Source organism: Phragmites australis, chromosome 3 (genome assembly GCF_958298935.1).
Source record: "Phragmites australis chromosome 3, lpPhrAust1.1, whole genome shotgun sequence".
Taxonomy (NCBI): domain Eukaryota; kingdom Viridiplantae; phylum Streptophyta; class Magnoliopsida; order Poales; family Poaceae; genus Phragmites; species Phragmites australis.
In genome coordinates, this window is record NC_084923.1 from 3,309,685 (window position 1) to 3,335,646 (window position 25,962).

The 25,962-nt window shown below is 46.4% G+C and overlaps 2 protein-coding genes across 2 annotated transcripts; both read right to left on the reverse strand.

Annotated features, from left to right (window-relative positions):
- Positions 1–11,522: 11,522 nt before the first annotated feature.
- On the reverse strand, positions 11,523–16,598 carry LOC133911598 (uncharacterized). Its single transcript, XM_062353914.1, has 5 exons — positions 16,394–16,598; positions 13,454–13,568; positions 13,265–13,354; positions 11,963–12,061; positions 11,523–11,869 (listed from the first exon to the last, which is right to left on the reverse strand). The coding sequence occupies exons 1-5, from the start codon at positions 16,459–16,461 to the stop codon at positions 11,768–11,770; spliced, it is 474 nt and encodes a 157-aa protein (XP_062209898.1). The 5' UTR covers positions 16,462–16,598; the 3' UTR covers positions 11,523–11,767.
- Positions 16,599–21,237: 4,639 nt separating this feature from the next.
- LOC133911599 (WAT1-related protein At2g39510-like) lies at positions 21,238–23,602 on the reverse strand. The gene is made up of 7 exons (XM_062353915.1): positions 23,123–23,602; positions 22,971–23,033; positions 22,726–22,842; positions 22,395–22,632; positions 22,093–22,251; positions 21,840–21,991; positions 21,238–21,742 (listed from the first exon to the last, which is right to left on the reverse strand). The coding sequence occupies exons 1-7, from the start codon at positions 23,317–23,319 to the stop codon at positions 21,562–21,564; spliced, it is 1,107 nt and encodes a 368-aa protein (XP_062209899.1). The 5' UTR covers positions 23,320–23,602; the 3' UTR covers positions 21,238–21,561.
- Between the last annotated feature and the right edge of the window lie 2,360 nt (positions 23,603–25,962).

Sequence of the window (25,962 nt, forward strand, 5' to 3'; positions counted from 1 at the left end):
TGTCGACGGCCGGGGAGGTCTTGACGGCGACGGGCGACGACAATGGCGGGCGGCGGCGCTCGGAAGTCGACGGGGATCCGGCTGCGACGGCGGAGAGGCGAATCCGACGGGCGGGGAAGCTTCCTGGGGGGCATGCAGTGCCGGAGGGGGGGTTAGCTGACCGCGGGGACCATCGGGCGATGCTAGCGACGATGAAGGGCGGCGGCGCTTACCGGCGAGCGGAGAGAACTCGGTTCCGACGGCGGAGAGACTTCGGCGAGCAGCAAAACGAGTTCCTCCCGCTACTGCGAAGCTGGCGGCGAGCTCGGACGCGGCGGGGAGGACTTGGCGCGGCGGATGGCTCGGCGACGGCGGCTATGGCGCTCGGCTTCCTCGGGTTTTTGCGCGTGTGCAGGGAGAAAAGGCGGCGCTGCTGGGTTATATAGGCGAGGCAGGCGCGGGTTGTTGCGGGGCGCAGCGCGTAGGGCGGACGGCGCGACGAAATCGGACTCGGCGCGCGGCAGCTGCGGGTTCGGTTCGGATACGGCGCGCGGGGCTGCGGGGCGCGGCGGAGACGATAGAGCTGACGGGCGGGTCCCACTGGGCAGCGGCGCGCGGACGGGGTGGGCTGGGCTGGAAGCGGGCGACTGCTGGGCTGGGCCGCGACAAGGAAAACGGGCGTCACAAACCTACCCCCCTTAGGATGAATCTCGTCCTCGAGATTCGGACAGATCGGGAAAAAGGCCGGGAAACTCTGCTTTAAGATCATCTTCTCTTTCCCATGTAGCTTCTGCTTCTGAGTGATGCTTCCATTGTACTTTACACATTCGGAGCCTTTTGTTCCGAGTAACTCGTTCAGATATTTCGAGAATCTTGACCGGGTATTCTGAATAGGACAGATCCTCCTGAATATTCAGTTCCTCCATGGGCAGCTGCTCTTCCGGGACTCTCAGGCATTTCTTCAGTTGCGAGATATGAAATACATTGTGCACACCAGAGAGCTGAGGTGGTAGATTTAGTTGATAGGCCACTTCCCCTCTCCTTTCCAATATTTGGAAGGGTCCAATGTATCGAGGTGCTAGCTTACCCTTGACTTTGAATCTGCGAAGACCTCTGATCGGGGAAACCTTGAGATATACGAAGTCTCCAACCTCAAAGATCATCTCTCGACGTCGATTGTCGGCATAACTCTTTTGCCTAGATTGTGCGGTCCGCAAGTTGTCCCGGATTTCCTGCACTTGCCTTTCTGCGTCCCTTAAGACTTCTGGGCCAAACACTTGGCTCTCTCCGGTTTGATTCCAGAATAGTGGGGTCCTGCACTTTCTTCCGTATAGTGCCTCAAAAGGGGCCATCTTCAGGCTAGCTTGGTAACTGTTATTATATGAGAATTCTGCATATGGGAGGTTCTTATCCCAACTCTTCCCATTCTTTAAGGCGCATGCCCTCAGCATATCCTCTAGAATCTGGTTGGTTCTTTCTGTCTGCCCATCGGTCTGTGGGTGGTAGGCAGAGCTGAAGTCCAATCTGGTGTCCATAGACTCGTGCAGTCGTTGCCAAAATCGTGAGGTGAACTGGGTACCACGATCAGATACTATCCTCTTGGGTACCCCATGCAAACACACGATCCTAGACATGTACAATTCTGCGAGCTTTTGCCCCTTGTATGTCTCCTTGACTGGTATAAAGTGAGCGACCTTGGTCAGCCGGTCCACTATAACCCATATAGAATCGTACCCGGATTGGGTTCGGGGCAATCCCACTATAAAATCCATACCAATCTCCTCCCACTTCCATTCGGGTACTCTTAATGGTTGGAGTAATCCGGCAGGCCTCTGATGTTCAGCTTTGACTCGCTGGCAGGTATCACATAGGGCCACATACTCTGCTACTTCACGTTTCATCCCGTACCACCAATATTGATCCTTGAGGTCCTGATACATCTTAGTGCTTCCAGGGTGAATAGAATAAGCTGAGTCATGGGCTTCTCTTAAAATTGTTTCTCGAATAGTTCTAATGTTCGGAACACATATCCTTCCCTTGTACCATACCACTCCCTGCTCATCCTCCGTAAATCCTGGAGCCTTGTCCCTTTTAATGAGTTGTTTGATCTCCAATATTTTCTCGTCTTCCTTCTGACCTTTTCTTATGTCCTGGTCTAGTGTAGAATCCACCTCCATCACTACTGCTTCTGTATTGGACACAATACTCAGGTTAAGTTTTTCAAACTCGCTACACAGTCCAGGCTGTCTTTCCCGTAGGGTCATCATCCTAACATAAGCCTTTCTGCTCAGGGCGTCTGCTACCACATTTGCCTTTCCTGGGTGATAGTTGATTCCTAAGTTGTAATCCTTGATAAGTTCCAACCATCTACGCTGTCTAAGGTTAAGGTCAGGTTGGGTGAAGATATACTTCAAACTTTTATGATCAGAGAAGATCTCACACCTCTGCCCAATCAGGTAATGTCTCCATATCTTGAGTGCATGAACCACAGCTGCTAGTTCCAAATCATGGGTAGGGTAGTTCTCCTCGTGCTTCCTCAATTGTCTTGAGGCATAGGCTATCACATGGCCCTCTTGCATTAGCACACACCCTAACCCTTGCCGCGAGGCATCACAGTACACCGAGAATGGCTTCTGGGTGTCAGGCATAACTAACACTGGGGCAGTGGTTAGTCTCTTCTTAAGTTCATTGAAGCTGGCCTCTCGTACAGTGGTCCATTTGAATTCCTTTCCTTTCTCCAACAACTCTGTCATTGGTTTGGCGATCTTGGAAAATCCCTCTATGAAACGGCGATAGTATCCCGCCAAACCCAGAAAACTCCGAATTTCTGAGACAGTCTGTGGTGGCTTCCAATTTAGAACCTCTGTTACCTTACTAGGGTCCATGGCTACTCCTCCTGCCGAGATGATATGTCCCAAGAAGGACACCTCTGACAACCAAAACTCACATTTACTCATCTTGGCATATAACTGATTCTCCCTGAGTTTCTGCAAAACCATTCTCAAGTGCTCCTCGTGTTCTTCCTCATTCTTCGAGAAGACCAGGATATCATCGATGAACACCACTACAAACTTGTCTAGATAATCCATGAAAACCTTGTTCATGAGATACATGAAGTATGCTGGGGCATTGGTCAATCCAAAAGACATCACTGTAAACTCGTACAGACCATAGCGGGTGACAAAAGCAGTTTTAGGGATATCCGAGGCTCGGATCTTTAGCTGATGGTACCCCGACCGCAGGTCAATCTTGGAGAAGACACCTGCTCCTTTTAACTGATCAAACAAATCCTCAATCCGAGGCAAGGGGTACTTATTCTTAATGGTCACCTCATTAAGTGCACGATAATCAATGCACATCCTTTGGGTTCCATCTTTCTTTGGCACAAAGATAACCGGGGCTCCCCAGGGTGAAGTACTAGGACGAATGAACCCCTTATCTGATAACTCTTGGATTTGCTCCTTGAGCTCAGCCAATTGATTAGCATCCATACGGTAAGGCCTTTTATATATGGGGGCAGTGGCAGGTACTAATTCAATAACAAACTCAATGTCTCGATCTGGTGGCATACCTGGCAGTTCCTCGGGGAAGACGTCCGGGAATTCATTAACTATCCTGACTTCTTCTACTGCCTTGGCTTGGTTGAGCTTTACATTTCCTCCAGATTCTGCTGTGGCCTTGAATTCCACCTTGGTGCCGCAGGTATGTGTTAACTGAACTGTCTTGGTGGCACATCCTATTACTCCATTATACTTGGCTAACCAATCCATCCCCAAAATGATATCTATCCCTTTTGATTCCAGGACGATAAGGTTTGTAGGAAACTCTATTCCTTCTATGGTCAGGTTTATCTTAGGGCACACATATCTTGATTCCATCTCTCCTCCTGGAGAGCTAACTAACAATCGGCTTTTCATTACGGCTATGGGCAGCTTGTGTTTTTCTACGAACTTAGTTGAAACAAAAGAGTGTGTGGCTCCGGAATCAAATAAGACTGTAGCAAGGTGGGAGTTGGCGGGGAACATACCAAGCACCACATCTGGGGAGTCTTGAGCATCCTCTGCGGCGACGTGGTTGACCCGCCCGCTCATGAAGTTCTGACGAGATTGCTGCTGCTGCTGCCCTCCGGTGCGATTCTGCTGCTGTTGGTTAGCTTGAGCCTGCTGCTTCCTAGGACACCTATTAGCGAGATGTCCAAAATTCCCACAACTGAAACATGGGCCGATGGTATTGGTCCCTTGGCCAGTGCGGCCTTGCTGCTGCTGATTCTGGTTCACCGGGCGTGAGGCCTGATTAGTCGGGCGTTGCTGCTGCTGGAACTGCTGCTTTGGCTGATTAAAGGTCCCTGCAGCCTGGTTAGGTGCTCTCTGTTGTTGGTTCTGGCCAGACTGACGATACACCTGTCCTAGAGGGGGTGGGTTGAAACGGGGACGGACATTGCTGCCTGAAGACTGTCCAGGCATCATCCTCTTGCGTTCTTCATTTATATTCTGCTCCTTCTTTTCCAGAATAAATGCTCTATCAACCAGCTTCTGGAAACTTGCATACTCACAGACCGAAAGGGAGTAATTGAGTCCCGAGTTTAGACCCTCCAAAAAGCAATCTTGCTTCTTCTCATCCGTGTTCACATCTTCAGGGGCGTAGCGAGACAGCTGCGTGAACTTGGTGAGGTACTCGCGCACCGACCTGGAGCCTTGCTTTAATGCCAAGAACTCCCTGCGTTTCAGCTTCACTTCTCCTTCTGGCACATGGTGCTTCCTGAAACTGTCCTTGAATTCTCTCCAGTTAATCTCCTGTGGGTCCTCGTGGGCAGCTGTGTACGCCGTCCACCATTCCGACGCGGGTCCCACAAGTTGGTGTGAAGCAAATAGGACTTTCTCTCTGCCGGCGCATTGAGATATTTGCAGCTTGCTTTCAATTGCCCTGAGCCAATCATCTGCGTCCATCGGCTCTACTGCTTGCGCGAAGACGGGAGGTTTGGTGCTCAGGAATTCCTTCAACTTGTTTTGTGGCTGCATCTGTGGTGGCGGGGCCTGATGAACTGGGGGCGCTTGTTGAAGTCTCGCCACTGTCTGTGCTAATCCTTGCAGGATCTGAGTCTGCGCAGCCATCATCTGCATCGCATCCACCCCATTCCGATTGGTCCGCCTGCTCCAGGAGGGGAACGTGTCCTGGTTGTCCTCCTGGGGGTGAGCATTTGGATTGTTGTCCTCGGTGTTGTTTCGGTTAGCACCAGCACCATTCGGGTTCCTCATGTTCACCATCTGGCGATTGCAAGATTATGCGATTGAGCTCGAGAGTAGGGCAAAAACAGATGAAATATAAAGGCAAACTCAAAACTGATTTATTGATTGATTGATTGATAGGGGAAACAATAGCGAAAGACACCACACCGACACTAACTAAGCAACCTTAACAACTAACTCAAAGCAAAGCACTAAGCAAACATCACACTAAACGACGACTCTAACGATCCTGACTATTATTAGGGAAACTACTGCCTAGGAACTGTCGCCACCCTCTGACAAATCTTGAGGTGAAATCCGTATAGCAGCTTCCAGGCGGAGCCTCTTGCGGGAAGGAGAGTGTGGCAGCTCCGGGTCAGGCCTCTCCTCTGGCTCCTCCTCCGAATCCTCTGACATCTTTGCTTGCAGATCTCGAACTCTTGCTTCAGCTTCGGCGAGCCTCAGGTGTGTATCGTGTAACTCGTCGAGGGCTCCGTCCAGCTCCCGTGTCAGGATATCCGTGAAGCGAACCTGCTCCACCAATCTTGCATCACCTTCTCTGTTGGAGGGGGCGAAGGTGACTTCCAGGCTACCACTGGCTCGCTGAGGGTAGTAGTGGTAGGGGGTGGTCTGAAGAATGCCATGGTACTCTGCACAAAGCACTGCCAGGGCCTGGCGAGCGGCATCGCCAATCCCGGCAGCAAAACTCTCCCTCGGAGCGATGGCTGCATGGATCCTCCGTACCTTGCATCCGTCGCCATCCGGAATCTTCTCGTAGATAGCCACCTCCACCATCCAAGAATATCCATTGTTGCTCAGTGGCGTCCTGACCCCCTTGTAGACCGGGGCCTCCTGATACCCCAAGCCTTTGAGGATCGACCAGAGTTTGCGGGGTAACTCTCCCGCATGCAGTCCGGTGGTGTGGAACTCTGCAGGTGCCTGATGTGCCCATGTGACGTCTGAGGTAGCTCTTGCAGGGGTGAATCCTCCCACTTGCTTGCGGGCTGTCAGTCTCGTGCGGGCCATCTAAAATTTTGAAGAAGTGAAAATCAGTAAACATTTTAAAGATTTATAAACAAGGGCCAAGGAAGGGAGGACAATAACACTGGTGGAGTAAAAGAATTTTTAAAACCCCCTTTTTTTTTCTGCAAAGCTCAATCCTTAATATCGACCATTTCTAACTAGGCTTGCGTCCTACGGTCAACACGGCTCTGATACCACTTCTGTCACACCCGGTTTTAAAGGAAACAACCAGATGTATTCCACATGTATGCCAGGATCAAGTTTACATACATGCAGCGACGTCATTAGTGATAACATAAACGGTGTCTTAAATAACGTAAACAATCCTTACAAAAGGACCCGTAGGTCTGAAAGAAAATACTAATAAATCTTCAATTGGCAGCGGAACACCCATCCATCCACAGGCGTTGTCCGGGGGAAACACCAGCCTAGGACATGGTCTTCAATCAACGCCTTCTTCCTTCTAGAAATCAGCGTCCTCGCCCGGGACTTCCTCGAAGACTTCACCTTCTGAGCAGCATCCGAGGGTAGGGAAAAAGGCAAGCGTGAGTACATAAGGTACCCAGCAAGTGGAGGAAAGATATGACATGCAGGCTATTGACAAGGAAAGTTCAACTTGGGAATTTACTGCGACTATGCTCAGCTAAAACAGACTCAAACAACCTAGCAATCCTATTTACTAGATTTTATTCCAACAATATAAGAACATAACTCATCGGATTCCATCCGACTACCAGACTCACCAGATATCCCATATCCGGCTACCGACTCATCGGGAGTACCACCACCCGACTACCCAAACCAACCCTTAAAGTTCCCATCTAATCCTGAAGAAGTCCAAGCCGCTCTTGACCGTGAGCACGGCTGATCGATCAGTTATTTACTCTGCAGAGTTTGCACACTTTACCCACGAGTCGTGATTCCCTTTTTGCCTTACACTTCCGGGGTGTATGGCCGGGGTCTCACTACAAGGCTGTTACAAAGTATCTTCACATCTATAAGCACCCACTAAGGTTTCACCGCTAACAGGGATCCCATCCACTGCAGAGGCCCCCTCTTGTGCCACCGAACCAACCATTGGTGCGTACAGAATGCGAAAAACACTAATTACTTAGCCAGGCCGTACCCATATAGGCCCCATGGTTGTGCTGTTTTGCCAGGTTACAGGCTCCAAGAACCGGTCCTTAGGATCCCACACAAGAACATACACAAACCCTGCTGTATAGCTCCACCACATACTAGCCATCCAGTTGGGATCCCTAAATTCAAGTTACTACAAGATTATCAATTCTCCCAAGTACTTGTTCCATAGTTATTAATCAAAGTTCATAATGATTCTAATCCATGACTGCACTAGCATGACTACCCTTTTACAGGACCCAAAACCCCAAAAAGGCTACAAGGAATGGCCATACAAATTCTAGTAAACCCTATTCATGGGATTCAAAATTAGACAAGCATGCAACTAAGGAAAAGTAAACTATAATGATCTATGGTTAAATCAAGGTGATCAAGGACACTTGCCTTCGTAAGCTGGCTGCTCAGAATCTTCGAAAACTTGGTCTTGGATGCTGGCACTCTGCTCTCCTCCTAAGCCGAAGAACACACCGGAAAGAAATAACCAAAACAGCTAAGTACAACACACTAAACAGGAGAAACTAACTCTAAAAAGGCTAAGAACGGAAAGTACACGCTGCTACGATCTCGGGGGTGCGAAAATCACCTAAATCGGAGGTCGTATGGAAAAGTTACACTAATTCTACTCTACAGGGGCTTTTCTGAAAGTTTGCAGGGACTGAATTGTAAAACAGATAGTTCTAGGGGCTTAAGTGCAAAGTTCAGGGACCTAAACATAATTACCCTAAAATCCAGGGGCCTAATTGCAATTATCCTATAGTCCAGGGGCCAAATTGCAATTATCCAGAACTATCTAAGGGCCTATATGCAGAAACAGTGAAGCCTAGGGGTTTCCTTGCAAATCTCCCTATTTTCCGAGAATAGGTGGAATTATTTTCATACTGAAAATCCTAATTAATGCGCAATGCTGACGTCACAGGCTGACTGGGCTGCTGACTGGGCATCCACTGCTGACTGGGCTTTGCCACGTAGGACAGGGGCATCCACGTGGCGCACTGACGTGTCTCTGCTGCTGACTGGGTTTAAGAGGGACACGTGGCGCAATCTGGACGGCTAGCGAAGGGGTATCTTGCGATCTAATCAGGAACGTTCAAAGGGGATCCGACGGCTGAGATTGATTGGGGGAAAAACAGACCGGCGGCGATCGGAACACGGCGGCGCCGCCTCGGATCTCGCCGGAGGATCGCCGGAGACACGCTAAACTACGCTACGGGCTACCAAACTCTACGGGGAAAGGCGCAAACGAACGGGGAGCGCACGGGGAAGCTCACCGGGGGCTTGTCGACGGCCGGGGAGGTCTTGACGGCGACGGGCGACGACAATGGCGGGCGGCGGCGCTCGGAAGTCGACGGGGATCCGGCTGCGACGGCGGAGAGGCGAATCCGACGGGCGGGGAAGCTTCCTGGGGGGCATGCAGTGCCGGAGGGGGGGTTAGCTGACCGCGGGGACCATCGGGCGATGCTAGCGACGATGAAGGGCGGCGGCGCTTACCGGCGAGCGGAGAGAACTCGGTTCCGACGGCGGAGAGACTTCGGCGAGCAGCAAAACGAGTTCCTCCCGCTACTGCGAAGCTGGCGGCGAGCTCGGACGCGGCGGGGAGGACTTGGCGCGGCGGATGGCTCGGCGACGGCGGCTATGGCGCTCGGCTTCCTCGGGTTTTTGCGCGTGTGCAGGGAGAAAAGGCGGCGCTGCTGGGTTATATAGGCGAGGCAGGCGCGGGTTGTTGCGGGGCGCAGCGCGTAGGGCGGACGGCGCGACGAAATCGGACTCGGCGCGCGGCAGCTGCGGGTTCGGTTCGGATACGGCGCGCGGGGCTGCGGGGCGCGGCGGAGACGATAGAGCTGACGGGCGGGTCCCACTGGGCAGCGGCGCGCGGACGGGGTGGGCTGGGCTGGAAGCGGGCGACTGCTGGGCTGGGCCGCGACAAGGAAAACGGGCGTCACATTCTGTCGGTCCCTCTTCCAGTTTTTGTTCCATCTGACATTCTGACCCACTTGATCTGCAGTTGTTTTTCGAAAGTAACATTTAATGTATGCATTCATGCATGTAGTACCGGAAGCCGTTCATCTACACCGGCTGATCGGCACAACTCAACTCTAACCTTTGAAATCGATTGCACCACCTAAAGAACCTCTCTCCCGGTCAATTGGTTGGAGTGTTGGGTCACTCTACCTGACCATTCTTGTCCCTTGTCACTGTCCAAACTAACTTGAATTAGGGCTATCTAAATAACAAATTTCTTATGTCATATGTGCCTGGTTGCTCAGAAAACATATTCTTATGTGGCAACATGGCTCTCGAGATAACATTTTCACCGCGATAAATGTCGCATCCTCTCAAGTCCTTAGACTCAATTCGGCTTCTTTGTCGGGAGCCAGTATATCAATTTCGTTATATATATATATATATATTGTTCATTGGGAAAAAAATCATGAAATTTCGCTAAAATTTTTATTATTTTTCGTCCTCTACTATTTGAGTCTCACATATCAATTAAATATAATTTAAAAATTGAATATTTTATTCTCCTTCGAAAATCTCAAAATTTGTAAAAATTCCTGAGCTCGGACGCCCGGCTCTGAATTCCTCTCTCTAGAGCATAGGAGAACCGACCAAATAGAACGAGTAAGTGGTCACCCTACCTTTTTAGTGATAAGATTCCCACGCGAACCACTCTGCACCGTATTTTTTATCTCTACTGGTACTGATTCATGACTGAGTGACTGACTATATCCTACCTATATTTTTAGATTAGATCCGCTACTGCTCTACAGCACGGGCAAACAGTCTGGATCGATTGGTTCGTAGCCGCAAGAGAGGTAGCGTCTGGCGAGCAAGGCTCGGGGACAGGGCAGGGCCACTCGAGCGCGGCCTGCCCGACGGTCGCGGGACACGACGCAATCGCGTCGCTTTCTGCACGAAGAAAGCGATTTGTTCGAACCGTTCGCGCTCCTGCTTCGTGCTGATCAAGCGTGGAGCGGATGGTGCAGCTCGGCGCGGGGACAGTTCTTCCAACCCCCCTCGAAAACTCTCTCATACCAAACATATTTAACATGCAAGATGATCGATCACAGACTCACAGTGGTTTAGTATACGTGGTTGCCTATTATTTATACTGGACGAGTGATGAATTTTTCGGGCGCAAGAAAACAAGGGATGGAGTCACTTGATGCTGCGTCCCACGTCCAATGGAAGCGAGGGTTCGTGACAAGGACTCCAGTTTGGTGCCATTAGGCCGTGGCAAATAGGAGAGCGATTGAAAAACTAGAGCTTGAAAACTTGAGGCACGTTGGCCGCTATGGAATTGGCCGTATTAGAGGACCAGGGGCTTGAGCCTTGACCGGCCGTATGGAGTCCGGACTCGTTGATGCTCACCTTGATGGTACACTTGTTCGAATCAGGCTGCTTTTTTCCTAGAAATTTACCACATTCGAAAAGGTGGCTTGAGTGGGAAAAGAATGGCACTCGATGCCGATCAATTCACCTAAAAGAGTTTAAGATAAGCTAAAAGCCTTTACCCCGGGCAAGGGAAAGCGTGTTAGCGTGCGCGGCCGGTTGGGGAAGTTTGGAAGGAATGTGCTTAGCAATGGCCGAGAATGTCTTGTAGAGGTTGACGGACTTGCTTCGTTCACTCCTGGAGAGGGAAGCACTTGCTGTGTTTGATTTGGACTTGACGCTCCTGGTTTGTCTCTGGTAATGGCGAGGAGACTGGAGACTAGCTGGGCACAACAAATATAGTGACAGCTAAACAACATTCAAAAGTGCTCGTTGTGGCGTTCTCTTTACGGTGGGTATCACTCCCGGGAATCTATGATCAGCTGGCTCCATCCAGCTTCAGAGCTAAGACCGCACCCGTGGCTAACTCAAGTCAGTTGTACTAGCCCAGGAAATGCTAACTTGAGGCAAGACAGAATCGCAGGGCCTGACGTTAGGCCTCCGTGTTATCTGCAGTCGACCGGCAAAAAGAAGCAAACAAGCATCGGCTAAGACACACAGCCACACGGAGGCCTCTGATCACAAGGGCTCGCCGCTTGGGTTCTGCGTTTCAGATCAAAGCAAGAGACAGCAAAAGCTGACACGAACGAGACGGGGGGAAATGCCCAAGGAAAGAAACTCTTAACCATCTGTTGCATTGCTTAACAAAGGCCCAGTGCAAGATAAACAAATGGAGAACATTAATCATTGGCAACCTAGTCCCACAAACCAATCACAAGTACATAATGGTACAATCTAGTCGCCTAACCCGCTACTCACACCTGCGTTTGGGCCGTGCCCTGCAAAATGGAATCTGATACATATTAAGCGCACCACGATGGCATTGACACCGCAGCTTGCTTCAAAATAGACCGTCTCCTGACACCGCCTGAGGCCGCTACGGCAGCAACTATCTAAAGAGTAGAGCCTTAGTTTGTCTTCGCCTTGGGAGCCTTCTTCTTGGCCTGCCGCTTCGGGATGGAGTTCTTCATGCCCAGGAAGAAGAGAAGCGCTCCAACTAGTGCCAGCTCCTACAATCACAAGGTATCATGGGGTTATTCAGATACTATGAAAGGACGTGCATTGCTTGTCAAATTTCCAAATGGAGAGAAATCCGCACTTACCTGTGTGAACTTCACAAAGAGCTGCGCAAATTCTGCCTTCTCCATGTCGTAGTTGTAGAAGTCATGGACAATAGGTGTGATCAAAGCAAGGTAGAGCATCTGCAAAGATAAAGTAACTTCATTAAGTAGTGGCTAGGGAGGCTAGCGAGACAAACCAACATATTACATTTGTCCAGATGCACAAACAAAAGAATAGCGCATGTCACTGCAGTGCCTAAGTAGGGTGGAAAAAATAGTAAGACCAAAGCCCAAAAGTAAATCAACTTATATACTAATCTATTATAGCACCTGCATTCACAGAAGTAAAATCAAGAAAGAAGTGATGATGTTTAGTGAACAATGTGTACATCACAAGACACCACACAAAAACAACACCCCATCATTGAGCATTCAGCAACCAGCTGATCACTTCATCAGCAGTCATCAGAATAACACATTGAAGTATGTCTCTATAAGTCCTACTAGGTCAAGAACGCATAGCTTACTTAAGCCAAATTATGGAACATACAATTTTTACCAAGTAGAAGTATCTGTTATGTTGATTATTTTCTCAAGTAGACTAGTAGACTACTGCAGAGTATAACACTAAAACAGTTAGAAACATCTCCCTAATAAAAACTTGGAGGGAACTATACGTAAGTCGTAAAAGTACACCATATGGAACCAGAAAACCTAATTCTGTTGCATGGCATTGAAACTCATACCAAGTTTGGTAGTACCAGCGCACAACAATTTTTAGATCCAGATAGCCTCAACATAAAGAAAATATCAAAAAAGGGTGTCCCTGTCTGTTTCTAAAACAACAGTAGCAAAGCCTTCAATCCCAAGCAAGTTGGGGTAGGCTAGAGATGAAACCCAACAAGAGAGAGAGAGAGAGAGAGAGAGAGAGAGAGAGAGAGGAACCACATGAGCGCAATAAGGGTGTCCATCTGTTTCTCAATAGTCAAGAAATCAAGGTCGCTAGGTTCAATTATATTAGAAGTGACCTAAAGAACCACAGAAAACCTCAATATGTGCATAGAACAGTTCCAAGTGAAACACTTTGAAACTCAAGTAAGTTGCTGACATTTAAACTCAACTGAAAATAAAATCACACATGTATATGGTGATGCTTTCTGCGTGATAATATTCATTAGAGCCTAGAAGAGAACCAATATTCCCATCATCATGACCTTGAGCAAGGCATTTGTGCACATATATCCTACATAACTCTACCATGAAACCCAGAAAAATGACTCACGACTCTAGATAGAGCATTAAGATCGAAGGAAATAGATTATGGCATTCAGACAGAGTACATACCAGGAGATAAGCACCAAGAGAGCTGCTCAAGATAAAAAGGAGACTTCCCAGACCCTTCAGACCGATTGTAGCAGCAATAACATGCTTCAACTGGATAGATTCAAAAAAGTATGCAACATAAATTAATGACCACACAACATAACGGCCACAAAGCATGCCATCAGAGAAAGTAAACTGATAAACTCTCACCTCGATAGGAGGCACCACTACTCCCAGATGTGAAGAGATATTTTTGACAAATGTATTGAACTTGGGCTGAAGGGCCTTCGCCGCTGGCCCACCATCAGTTCCGAATTCATTAAATCTGCACCCAGAAACCAAGTACAATTTAACGGATGAGAACAAATGAGCATAAGTCTAGGTATGAAGTGAAAAAGGCTATTCATTTGTCAAACATATGGTCAAGTAAGTAGAACTGTAACCATCCTGAATTATTCTACTTGTGCGCTGTCGCATATGCAGAGCAAGAACTAGACAACCAAAGGAAATTTATAATTAGATTACTGTCACATAAGACCTGACGTCACAACCCACAAAAAGTCCTAACTAGCTACTTCTTCAAATGTCCTCCTTAGTCTAAAAAACTTCCCTACTAAACACTGGCCTTTAACTTTTCAAATCCCCTCCCCCCTTCAAATCTTTGATTGCAAAAATAAGTGGATAACACTGTGTACTTCAAATGAGTCCTACTTTATCTAAAAAAACTTTCCTACTAAACACTAGCCCTTCAACCCTTCAAGTGCAAAAATAAGTGGATAACACTGTGTGGCAATGGGATTTAACTAATCAACAATCATATCAGATACCAAGTGTTGCAGCATTATCGTGCTATATCCTCAACATTGAGGTGACAATGAGCCAAGTGCAGCCACCAAGTCCAGCAATTGTGGGCCACTGATTTTGAGTTCCAGTAAACGAATGTGATGCCTTCTTAAGAGAGGGAAGAAAAAAAACATAGCCATGCACCTGGTTACAACTGATTAGATAGGAGTTTATGAGTAAACACATACAACAAAAGAGAAGAGGAAAGAGAGAAAAAAAGTGTGAATGTCTAAAATGGCAGCGTTTGCACGTTCATCAATCTGCTGTTGTAAACCTCCAGAGACAATAAGATATTAAACAATCTTTTCGCAGAACCAAACTGTGGATAACAGCAGCTTGACAAAGACAAAGCAAGAGACACCAATCTGGACAGTCACGTCCTGATCTCTTCTTCTATTTTGCTATCTCGTTGAGCATGTGTCTTTTTGCTGCTCACAAACTCTACTCACACAACAGCAGCAAAACAAACAGCTAGGGTTTTGTTGCTTCTCTTCTCTCTCAAGGAGGCTTCATAACCGTTAATTGCAACTGAAATCAACGGCTCGCAAGTGATACACTAATGGATTGTACTTGAGCTATTTATCACCTCCATGTGGAGGAATTTAGCCTAACAAACTCCACTTTTTTACATGTACCTTGACAATTATGTTGCTATTTTTGTAAACCTCTAGTGGTATCATTTAGTAGCAGATGAAGATTTGGCTCACTATATGATTTTGTAAAATTTTACATGATTGTTAATTATTCTGCCACATACTTGTTAGTGGAAGCTATAGCTCACTAGATGATTAGGTGTTAAAGTGTGCTTCGTTTACTGTCCTGCCGAACATGCATCTCACTCTAGAATAGAATTCAATGCAGTCTCCATATGGCCTCTTTGCGCCTTAAAATTTTCCAGAAATTCATAAGATGTAACAGTACAAATAAAGGTGGGGTTGGATCTCATCAATCCAAAGTCCAATCGGACCCAGGCTGCTTTGGACCTAGTTGGATGTGTCTTGTTTGGACTTGGATATCCATCATCATGAGGTCCAATAAAATCCAGCATATATTGGATAGCAAACCGAAATTGAAGCTTGGTGGGAGACCTGGTTCTCCGGTGGCCATGCCCTCCCCCCACCTACTGCTCAACAGTGTCCCCTTCTCCATACGAGGCACCCGTGCCTAGTAGTGGTTGAACAGGTCACGGGCAGCCACAAGGAGCAATGAGCTATTGTGCGGTGGCGTGTGTGTTGGCGTCTTGGTTGCGGTGGCCACCACCAGCTCTAGCACCAGGAGCATGCCGATGAGCTCGGCAGTCAAGGCCATGAGGTCCACGTGGCTGGAGTCCAGGATGAGGGGGTCCACCATGAGCACTTGCGGCATGGTACTCGAGTTGCCTGCGACAAGAAGTTGAAGATGCCTCGCTGCTGTATAGCAATTGGGTTGTCGCAGATAAGAGCCGAACTCGTGTGATTATAAAAGCTGAAGCCTGGATTCATCGCTGCTTGCACAATCCAACCAGTTCTCTCTCCCACCTATTTTTTCTTTGTTGCCATGATTGGATTATCATGGATGGATTTGGACTTTCAGGGGTTTGGATTGGATTGGATTGGACTCTAAGCACTTTGTAATATGTTTGGAGTGGACAGTGGACTTTTTGTAGTTGGATGTTAATTGGATTTCTCTGTTTGGATTTGGATTTCAATCCAATCCCACCTTTAAGTACAAATCATCAGGTGTCTAAGGAACCAAAGGCCTCGATGAGCGAATCATATAAATCTAAATTTCCCGATGCTGAAGGACCACACAAGTTAAAGCATCACCTAATTTGAATTTTGGCTGTTAGGGATACCTAAGCTGACCGGCCAGCTGCTACAGTACTATGGTACCACTAAACGAGCACACCGAGCAACCTACTAGATCGAAACTAACCGGATAAGAGTATCAGACACAACGCAAGGAACTGAGAGAAAAAAGGGCTCATACAGATATTACTACTTGAGCTCTCTCCAAATCAGCAGATCAATGCCGCAATTCAACAGCATAAATGCAGACCAAAACAGCCCCGAACCAAAATTTCGGTCGTTTCGTGCACCAAACCCAAATCTGTCACCAGATCCAGGTACTCCAGACCCACGGACCCCACAAACCAAACTATCCACCGCGAGATCCGGACACTCGGGCCCACTCTCCCTCGGGTTCCGCGCACGCCGCACCAGATCTACCGAGACCGGTCTCGAATCGGGTGCAGGGAGAGAGCGCAACGACAATGAGGAGGTAACCGGGAAGACGAGGAGGTGGGGGATGCGAAGCAGAGGCGCGTACTCCTGGTAGGCGGAGAGGAGGAAGGCGGCGACGAAGAGCACCCTCCCGACGAAGGACACGAACCCCATCTCGGCAGCGGCGGCGAGGCGACCGGGCGGGATGGGTGAGGTGGCGCGGGTGGGGCACTGCCGCGGCGCGATGGGACCTGGTTTGGCCTGTGAGCTCTCTTGGATTCTGGGATGGTGACGGGCGGAGGCTTGCCCGAGACCCACGCCGTACTTATAGATCCGCGGTGCACTTTTGCGCGGACGCGCCCCCTCGCGTCCTGCGATATTACCGCCGTGTCCCTGCGCGTGTTTGGTTGATTTGCACTACCGGAAGCTTGCAAGAACGTTCCGGCTCAGTTCAGCGTGAGAGATGAGGAAGAATGCACGTTTGGTTACTAGTAAAGTCGACGTTACAATTGCATCGATAGGAATGTTCCTTGTGTTGGGTAGGAATTACCTCTCGTCATATATGGAGTAAGTTCTATTCAATTGTTCTTCACATAAGTAAACAAGCTATACCCACGTAACTGGGGATGGCTTCATCACATAGTGTGTATTTGTTTAAGAGGATAGGATGGGATGTGAGGAGTCATCTCTGTCTTTTTGTTTGGTTTAAGATCAACATGAGATAAGATGGCTCAAAAAGGAATATATCCTCAGATTCGAGATAAGTTTATTTTCAAAATTTTGATGGAAGAAGCCATCCCCATTTACGTGCAAGTCTTCCCCTCACGTTCCGCCCGAGTATGGGATCGGTTAGTTAGTTGGTCAAATTGCTTAAAAATTCACTTATTATTCTCTCTTTTATAAATTTAAAAGGTAAATTTTTAAAGCTTCTAAAATCACACTGATTTTTATGCTTGTAGAATAAATAACATAAAATCATTTTAATTGTTTCCAACTACAAATCTCTTACAAATTTTAAATGAAAATTCCCCAAATTTAACTACTTTTGTACTCATCTGAATTGTTAGGGCATGAATTTAATTTAAAAAATCAGAAAAAAAATCATGAATATCCATTAAACTAATGTATTAATTTCTAAAATTATCCATAAGCTTAAGTTACATGAAGAAGTTTAGTGTTTAGTATATGTTGCCCGTATATATAGGAAGGTGTCATATCCTAAACTCAGTAACTCTACATACAGATGGCCACATCCAGCTTATCCATCTACATCCCTCCAACCAAAAAAAATCATCTCATCCTACTTCATCCCTAAACCAAACAAAAAAAAGAGGCTCATTATATCCCTTCATCCAAAAAAAGAAGAAGATCATATCCTAAAAATAGGTAACCAAACCCATACTTATCCGAAGATTCTAGGATTCTAGACATAACTAATGTTTTTTAATTATATGTTAGGAGCTTTGACGTTCACTTAAAGAAAGGTGAACGCTCAGGATCGAACCTAAACGTGGATGCGCTTGACGGCTCTCTATTAACAGGGCAAGCGCTCGATCTAAAAGTAACGATTCTTGGGCTGTGGATTAACGCGTGTCAGCATTAGGAATGATTAAAGAGGATGTCATGGGGAGTACACTATTACTACGATTTTAAGCTCGTTGTGAGATAATGGGTCTGGTAATTAGTATCTTTTAATGAATAAGCTCATTAAGCACATATCTCCTCATGGGCGGATCCACTGGGGAGCATGAGCCCCCTGCCCTGGGCACACGGGCCCTTTTATAATTTTTGGACATAATAAAAGAGAAATAAGAAGAGAGGAAGAAGAAAGAATAAGAATATAAAAAAATGAGGCAGAAGAAGAGGTTGAGACTCTTCTAAATTTTTGCTCTGGATCTACCGGTATGTCTCCCTGCATAACACACATGAAGAATAGCATGTGATAGAACATGGATGTATTTAATGCCATACGGTAGATTTATTCTTTAATGAAAATATCGATGTAGGCCCGACCATAAGCTTATGTCAACCAGATCTAGATATGGAATCTTTTACGTTATAATGTGAGCCTATAGATAATTAGATATGAAACGTAGATATCTCTTTTCTTCCAGCTAACGTGGTATGTTTCACAGTGAAGATGATAGCAGCCCTTTACACAATACATTTCATGTGAACTATCGGGTATTAGTATCTGATAATATATTCGTAATTAAATAATAGTACATTCGAGGTTAGGAATTAAGCAGAAAATAAGACATACGATGTAGACAGGTTCGAGCTTTCGGTTGGAGTAAATAACATACGTCCTGTGTAGATGTTGTTGTATATTGATTATCTCGAGTATAAACAATATGGCTAAATCTATTATAATAGAGGATATTGGATTTAGACTAATATATGGTTGAAGTCGTCGAGTATATGTAATTGCAGGTCTTGAAATCGCTTGCGTCGAGATGTGTCTGCCTCCTTCCTATGGGGTTAAGGTCCTCACCTTATAAAAGGGTCCTAGTGCTATCTTAGTCCCGACCGTAATCCATAGATAGTTCTTTATCTTGTCAGCTAAGGTTAAGCAGTTGAATCCAGTTTAGACACTAGTCGTACTTGAGTCGGATAACCTGATCGAGACTTTATTAGTATATGTCTTTATAATCTTCAGGAGTATCAAGTCCCATAGATTCGAGTCTATAATATTTGTAGTTGTTAAGCAGACATATAATATATATTATCTGTATATGATATACTTTTTTTACGTATATACCTCATCATTAAATATTCGACATGATCTTTATTCGCATATAAGTCAGGTATGGTTGGTTACTGCAAACTGTCACACCTCAATGTGCAAAGTATGGCAAGTTAACACACTTCTTACGGCACCAAAATCAGTCACCGCAAGTAAGATGAAACTCAGTAAGAAGATACGTTACAACGAGTGAGTAAGTGCTGGAAAATTTCGACTTGCACCGGCAGTTACGGAGAGTCAGTTGACAATGAAAAATTCAAACCCCGCTGCGGCCCTGCATCTAGGGGTGTACTATTCGATTTCATGGAGATCGCGGGCTGTTACCGCAAATCCGCTGACCGAATCGCGCCAGGGGAGCACTGTCGCACGAAGTACGATCCGATCTCCGTGAAATTTCGCCCGCATGCCACCCACTACCCCGTCACCACCTCCCCGGCCCAGGCATCGGCACGCGGTAGGCCGCGACCCGCGCGATGCCGCCCGAGGCGCGCGGCTCGCCCAATCCGACGCGTCCGCTCTCCGCTGGGGCCTGGGGCGGCGTCGCGCGAGCATGGGCACTTGGCAGGCAGCGGCGCGGGGGAAATTTCGAATCCGGAAGCGCTGGAGGGATGGGTGCCGAGGCGGTGGTGGCCGCGTCGTGGGATGGGCCACCATCGGATGGGCACAAGCTCGGTCGCAGCCGGGGTAGGACGGCAGCAGGGTGGTGCAAATGTGCTGCTTTTAATAGTGCGACTTCTTTTCCAGCTGGGCAGGATGGTTTACACGACGGTGTGATCTGTTAGTCTTATGAGTTTTTTATTGAGTGAATTTAAGAATATATGAGCAGATGTAAGAGTTAAAATTATAATTTGTTATTAGTATAAAAGTGATTTTATGATATTAACAAATAAAATTATCTGTATGAAACAATACATACAAACAAAATATATTTCTTTCTGAAATTATATGCTTCCAACAATCCACCATGTCAAGTTCCTTCATACAGCACCCATAAAAAAAACTTACATCAGAGTTTGTTTTTTCAGATGTTCTATCGACGGAGTTAAGCATAATGTTAAAAAAAAACCTTGCGCCAAAATGTGTAGGTATGTTTGGTTCGCTGTCACAGTTTGTTAGATTTTCTTTGATAGTTGTTTGGTTCGCTACCACAGTTTTAATATGTTATAGTTTTTTAGTCTTTAACCTCACCTATCGTAGACTCATTCTTTACCAAAATTTGTTTAAGATGTGATGACCAATTTATTCGTCACACCTTATATATGATCTTACTAAACATTCGGTAATCAATAGTAGTAAATCAAATATGTCCTAAATGCAGAGCCGTACTGAACATGGTCTCAATGACTCAAACTATAGCATCTTAACAGATGGCTAAGCTGTGATGCAAACATCTTAGCATAATTAGCGCTCCGTAAAAAACACATGGTACGACTTTGACTGTACATACTGCCAAACAGTATATCCGTGACAAGTGGTGACAAAGTCCGGTGGAAAAACCTATGCAAATAGACCTATTGTGCCGACCTAGCACCGATCCAATTATACATGATCTAGCTAAGATACAACCTGATAGGTTCGGTTAAACAAACGAATCGTGTCGAAGGCGTGGCTCACGACACGGCCTGTGGTCGATTGTGTCGGGCCAAGTCAGTTCGGGCTCGGTTACGGCATGGCGGGTCAGTCGAGGCAGGGGTGGGTTGGCTAGGCAATCGACGAGCGACATGGCTAGCAGGGCAGCGGTGGTCGGGTCGGATCATGCCGAGACGTCAACCCAAGCATGACCCGATTAGCCATGTCGTGCCATGCCGACCTAGTCCATCTACCCTCAAACCTTACCGTGTCTACAGTGTCATATCTCAAGCTAATTCAGTAGGCACAGTACAAGTGGCCAACACTATTGGTGGAGCTTACAAAGAAGTCTAAAAAAAAAACCTTCGAAGCTTTTAATTGTTAACGAAGAAGCTCAGCGAAAATTACAACGATTTGAAATAGAAAAGTTCAAAGTTGCAGCGAAGTTCTAAGGAACTACTACCAACTGTCCATTGGATGCCTTTTGAACGGATCCAATGGACGGCTATAACTCGGATGAAAAAATTGCAAGCTTAGTGGTGCAAGGACAAGCAAAGTAGCCCATGAGGCCATGATGGGGAAGGAAGTGGACTGGGCCAAGGATAGGCCACTATCCTGTCAATTTGTTGTGCCTATTTCTGTTTCTCAAAGAGTTGTCTATTTTGATTTTTGACACGGCAAACACGGCGAATTTCGCCAAACAACGCACGGATTCATCGTGGGGAACAACCGATTGCAACACAGCTTTACGAGCTGCCCGAACTGGTATGCTCGACTTCACGGTCACAGACTACTGAATTTGGCATTCCCCTGGGATCCACACAACAGATGTCTGTCACACAATCTCTTGCCGTGTTGCATAGTTGAGGTGAGAATCGATGAAATTTCTACATCAGAAACCGAACGAATGCGGCACGATGCTGAAGCTAGCTGATGCTCTTGAGCAACATATGATCCCTTCACTTCATCGTCTTTGGTGCTTCGGTTTCGTTCTGCACCGCATAGGCATCGCTTACCTTCGCCTGCGTCTCGCAGTCCAGCTCGAACTCCTGCTCTTTGATCGCGCCGTGTTCTTGATCTTTGTCCTTGCCCCACAACAACATGTACAAGCCCGTAATCACAACCACCCCTCCGATGATGCTGCAAATCAACCAAAACGTCAGAATTCACGCAGATAAATTAATATGAACTCTGAACTTCCATGATCGTGGACTGACATCATGCATTTCCTAAGTACCTTCCAACGTATAGGTTTTCACCAAAGATGAAGTAGGCCAGAATCGCCACCATGATCGTGGAGAGGGGATTGAACATGGTGACAAAGACGGGGCCTTTCTTCTCAGTGCACCACAGCTGAACGAAGACCGTGAAGCCGTTGCAGGAGAGTCCCTGAAGAAACACATGTACAGTTCATGAATTATGAGTAACATCAACACTGAAATGGGAGCCCATTTTGAGTTGGAAGTTTGAAAGTGTAGCTACGTACGTACCGAGTACACGATGCACCAGAACTTGAGGCCGAAGCCGATGAGCCAGTCTTCCGGCTTGTGCTGCATGAACACTGCGAAAATAGTCGATTGTATTCCCCCAACCGTGCACATCCATGCCGTCAGCGAGAGCTGGGCCGGGTACCTCTTCAGAGACGACGCCTTCCATCACGGACCAAAATGAGATGGATTAAGTTTTCGCCAATACTTATGCTCTTATGTAGCAGAAGGAGATGTTCAGCCAAACTTCTTTAGCAAGCTAGTACGTAGTTAGTATTGTTTTGTGTCTGAAGGAGGTGAAGCACCTGCATGATGTACCAGATTGACCAGCAGATGCAGCTGGCCACTGCGAGGATTGATCCCTTCACCCAACTCTCATGCACAACGCTGCCGCCGTCGCCGTGTATGTGAATAGAAGACTTCCAAAGGCTCGTTATTGCAGCTCCTTTGTACAGAGTCATGGTGGTCACCCCGGCGAACGACACCACGGTCCCCGCGATTTTCGCGAGCCCGCGTAGGCTCTTGACGTTCACAATCTCCATCCTGAGATTAAGATGATCGATGCTCGGTCAAATTGCAGTTGAGTTGGTATGATGTTGCATCAGGTTTTAGCCTGGCCAGGATAGGGGGTGTCACCTGAGGATGATTGCGATGACGAACGTCATTGAAGCGACGGTGTTCACCATGGAAGCGACAAACGTCGGAGATGTGTACTTCAAGCTTGCGAAGTACATGTTCAGAGTTAAGCTCACTCTGCAAGACGAAGAGGGTGATGTGTAACTTTTCTCAGTGACATTTTCGTGCAGGTTTTTCTTTTCTTTTATCTTTTTTGGAAAACAGACAAGTTCAGGCGTGCACTCCTCTCATGATCTCGTTCTTACCCCAGAAGCGAGAGTACAAATATCTCCATAAACAGCATGAATGTCATTTTAGGCCTCAACTTTCTGCAAGAAAAAGGCAGCAAAGAGATAAGAAAGCATGAGCAAGGTTTAGAGCATACTCTTCATCATCCCAACTGAAGAACCGAGCTTACTTCTCATGGTAGTACGCGACGGGCCACAGGAGGACAGCGACGAGCAGATGCCGGTAGGTCACGTAGACGTAGGGGTTGAGCCCCCGGTTGAACGCGGCCTCGGTGATGAAGTACATGAGCGTGTAGCTCAGCTGCGCCAGGGCCATCAGGACGTGCGGCGCGTACCGCGTCCACATCCCGCCCGTTTCAACAGCCATTTCTGCAGAGCTACTAGCTCGCCAGACTACTTCCTCAGCTCAAGCACGAGAAGTGTGTTCTCCTCAAGAAAAAAACTACCTGAATCGCTGTGCGAGGAGCAGCCTGTGTTTATATAGGCGGCTCGCGGTGCTGTGCCGTGGGTTGGTGAAGTACTGATCGATAACGGATCCCACTAGCTGAATACCTGATGCATGGTGTTGTCACTGTGATGGCCTGATACGATAGCTACCAGGTAGCAACAGCAACAGCCAACAGCATGCAGCAGCACATGGAATTTCACTATATACTCGTCTTCTCTTTCAGCTTCCTGAAGAAGAGAGAAAAAACTTATCGCATGTGTCGGCATCGACTTGGATTAACCGAGCAAATGCTAACACTGGGATGGAAGAATGAAGGGAGTAAATAAGATGATTTGGTGTAGTACGAAGGTTGTTTCCGAGTGCTCCTGCTAGACTTGCACTAGCAGCAGTGCTGATGCTTTCGGTTTTGGTCAGTATTTATGGTGCTGAAAAAGTATAGCATAGGTGCTGCCGTGCTGAGCGCAGTCTAGGCCAAAATTTTCAATTCACTGCATGACAGTGTACATTCTGTTGCAGCTGTGCTATGACGTGTCTGATTTCCACTTCTGAATTGAGCAGAAGCAACATCTCGATTCCGAGCCAAAAATTCAGTCAGTTTGTTGGATCAACAATGATGATTAGAAAGAGGTGAATAGATGTCTATAAGATTTTTTAAAAATTGATATTTTTCTTTTATTATGATCACCTAACGCACATCAAAACTAAAATAGAATCAAAACTAACAAGAAATAAGTTACTATAAAAATAAAAAAACATGACTCTCATAGTTAAAATTAAACATTAGGTCCTATTGAAACCTAACTCATGGGTTATTGCTATAAAAGTTAGCAACTAGAAGGAATAAACCTTTGAACCAACGAAAAAATCACCGAAAGAGAAAATTCTCCAAATTGATAATCTAGAGACAAGTGAATTTAAGATCAATTTTGAATATGAGTTTTATACCTCTAGCAATAAGAAGAAGAATTTTACAAGATGGGAAACACAGCTTATCAACCAAAACGAAAATCACAATCAAAAAGAAAAAAATCGTAACAAAGTAAGAGCCAATAGAATAAAACTAGAAAGAGATAAACATAAGTATCGGAGAAAACATTTCATTTCTTGCAAAGGTCAATCTTTTTTTGGCATATTACAAGATATTTTACTAACAAAAAATTCAATCTATTACAAAGTCTAAGCTCTCATGTCTTCTTTTCCTTTAAAATCCTAGTACAAAGCTCTCATATGGCTAGCCCACACTCTCCCAATAGCCTTACTCGTCTATTTATAGGCCTTGAAAGCTTTCTTAGATATCAACTTTTCTTATTTCTCAGATACCTCTCTCTTGTAGTACACTCCTATTTATCATTGAAGCTATTTTTATCTGTTTTATCCTCTATCCATCGGACGACCGTGACACCTTCACGATTTAACTCCGCCTCGACGCAAGCTCCACGATGATGCCACGTGCACTTTATCCTTCCACGGTTTTGAGGCCAAACCGCAAAATCGCCTTGCACGCTTCTCAAAGCGTGACTTACTGTCACTTGTTTTCAACTCAAACAAGCATCCCGATGTCGGCACGTGTACTCCAACTTACGATCTTGACCACTGGCAAGTTTCTTCTACTTTCGATCCCTTTGGCTGTCTTGTCACTTGCACCGGTATCTTTTTCGTTTAACTTTATCAGCACGTCGTCTTTATCCATCTTCTCATGTTTTGCTTGACCTCCTTGTGCACAGCTAGGATCACCCTTAACTCCGTTTGGCCTCCTTAACCGTTTGGCACCAAGCACCCCGTTTAGCCTCAATCATCCCACAATCGATCGTCAAGTCACATCCATCACCTGCACAACATGAAACAAACAAACATATATCTGTAACCCTATTATAGATTACTCATAATCAAAATCCTCAGTCGAAAGCACATTTTAAGAAAATGTGAACGCCAGATGTTTCGGTGTTCACTCCTCCTAAGCGTCAGACTATCCGGCGAGTTCAACTCACCAAATCACCTATTTTGCAACCTCTATACAAATATTAGTCCGGTGTCCATTTCACCCCATCGACAGATCGTCCAGTAAGTGCAAATCCACTAGGGTCGATCTGCAATATCTCTGGAACAAATGCTCTAGCGTGCACTACTACCCAACGCCGGACCATCCGGCGTGTACTTTAACTTTTTCTTCTGGGTTGAAATGCTCTGACGTGAAATCCTTCTGAATGCCAGACCATCCGACATATTCAATTTCTGAGCGCCAGATCATCCTACGTGTATAATTTTTCTGACACAAAGACAAAACAATATAACTTTATTTCTCTCTGCAATGTTGGTTAGTCATAATCATAATTATAATATATAAACATGTTTATGGAAACCAACAAATCATCAAACCAAAACAATAATCTTCATTCATCACATATAAATCAAAACATATTTTAACTTAGTTTCTCATCGTTGGACATTTGGATGTATCAATTTTTTTTTTCTTTCAAACACCCAAGTAAGCAAAAGAAGGTTCTAGCATGTGCAGGTTACTTGGCGCAGGTCTCCCACCCTCATGTCTGAGGCAAGAAATAA

Coding starts and splice junctions, on each gene's coding strand:
- LOC133911598 (XM_062353914.1), bottom strand. CDS start 16,461: ATGGGGTTCGTGTCCTTCGTCGGGAGGGTGCTCTTCGTCGCCGCCTTC. Junction 13,569..16,393: donor CTCCTCTCCGCCTACCAGGA/GTACGCGCCTCT, acceptor TTCTGGGTGCAG/ATTTAATGAATTCGGAACTG. Junction 11,870..11,962: donor TCTTTGTGAAGTTCACACAG/GTAAGTGCGGAT, acceptor TTGTGATTGTAG/GAGCTGGCACTAGTTGGAGC.
- LOC133911599 (XM_062353915.1), bottom strand. CDS start 23,319: ATGGCTGTTGAAACGGGCGGGATGTGGACGCGGTACGCGCCGCACGTC. Junction 22,843..22,970: donor TTTGTACTCTCGCTTCTGGG/GTAAGAACGAGA, acceptor TTCGTCTTGCAG/AGTGAGCTTAACTCTGAACA. Junction 21,743..21,839: donor GAAAACCTATACGTTGGAAG/GTACTTAGGAAA, acceptor GTTGATTTGCAG/CATCATCGGAGGGGTGGTTG.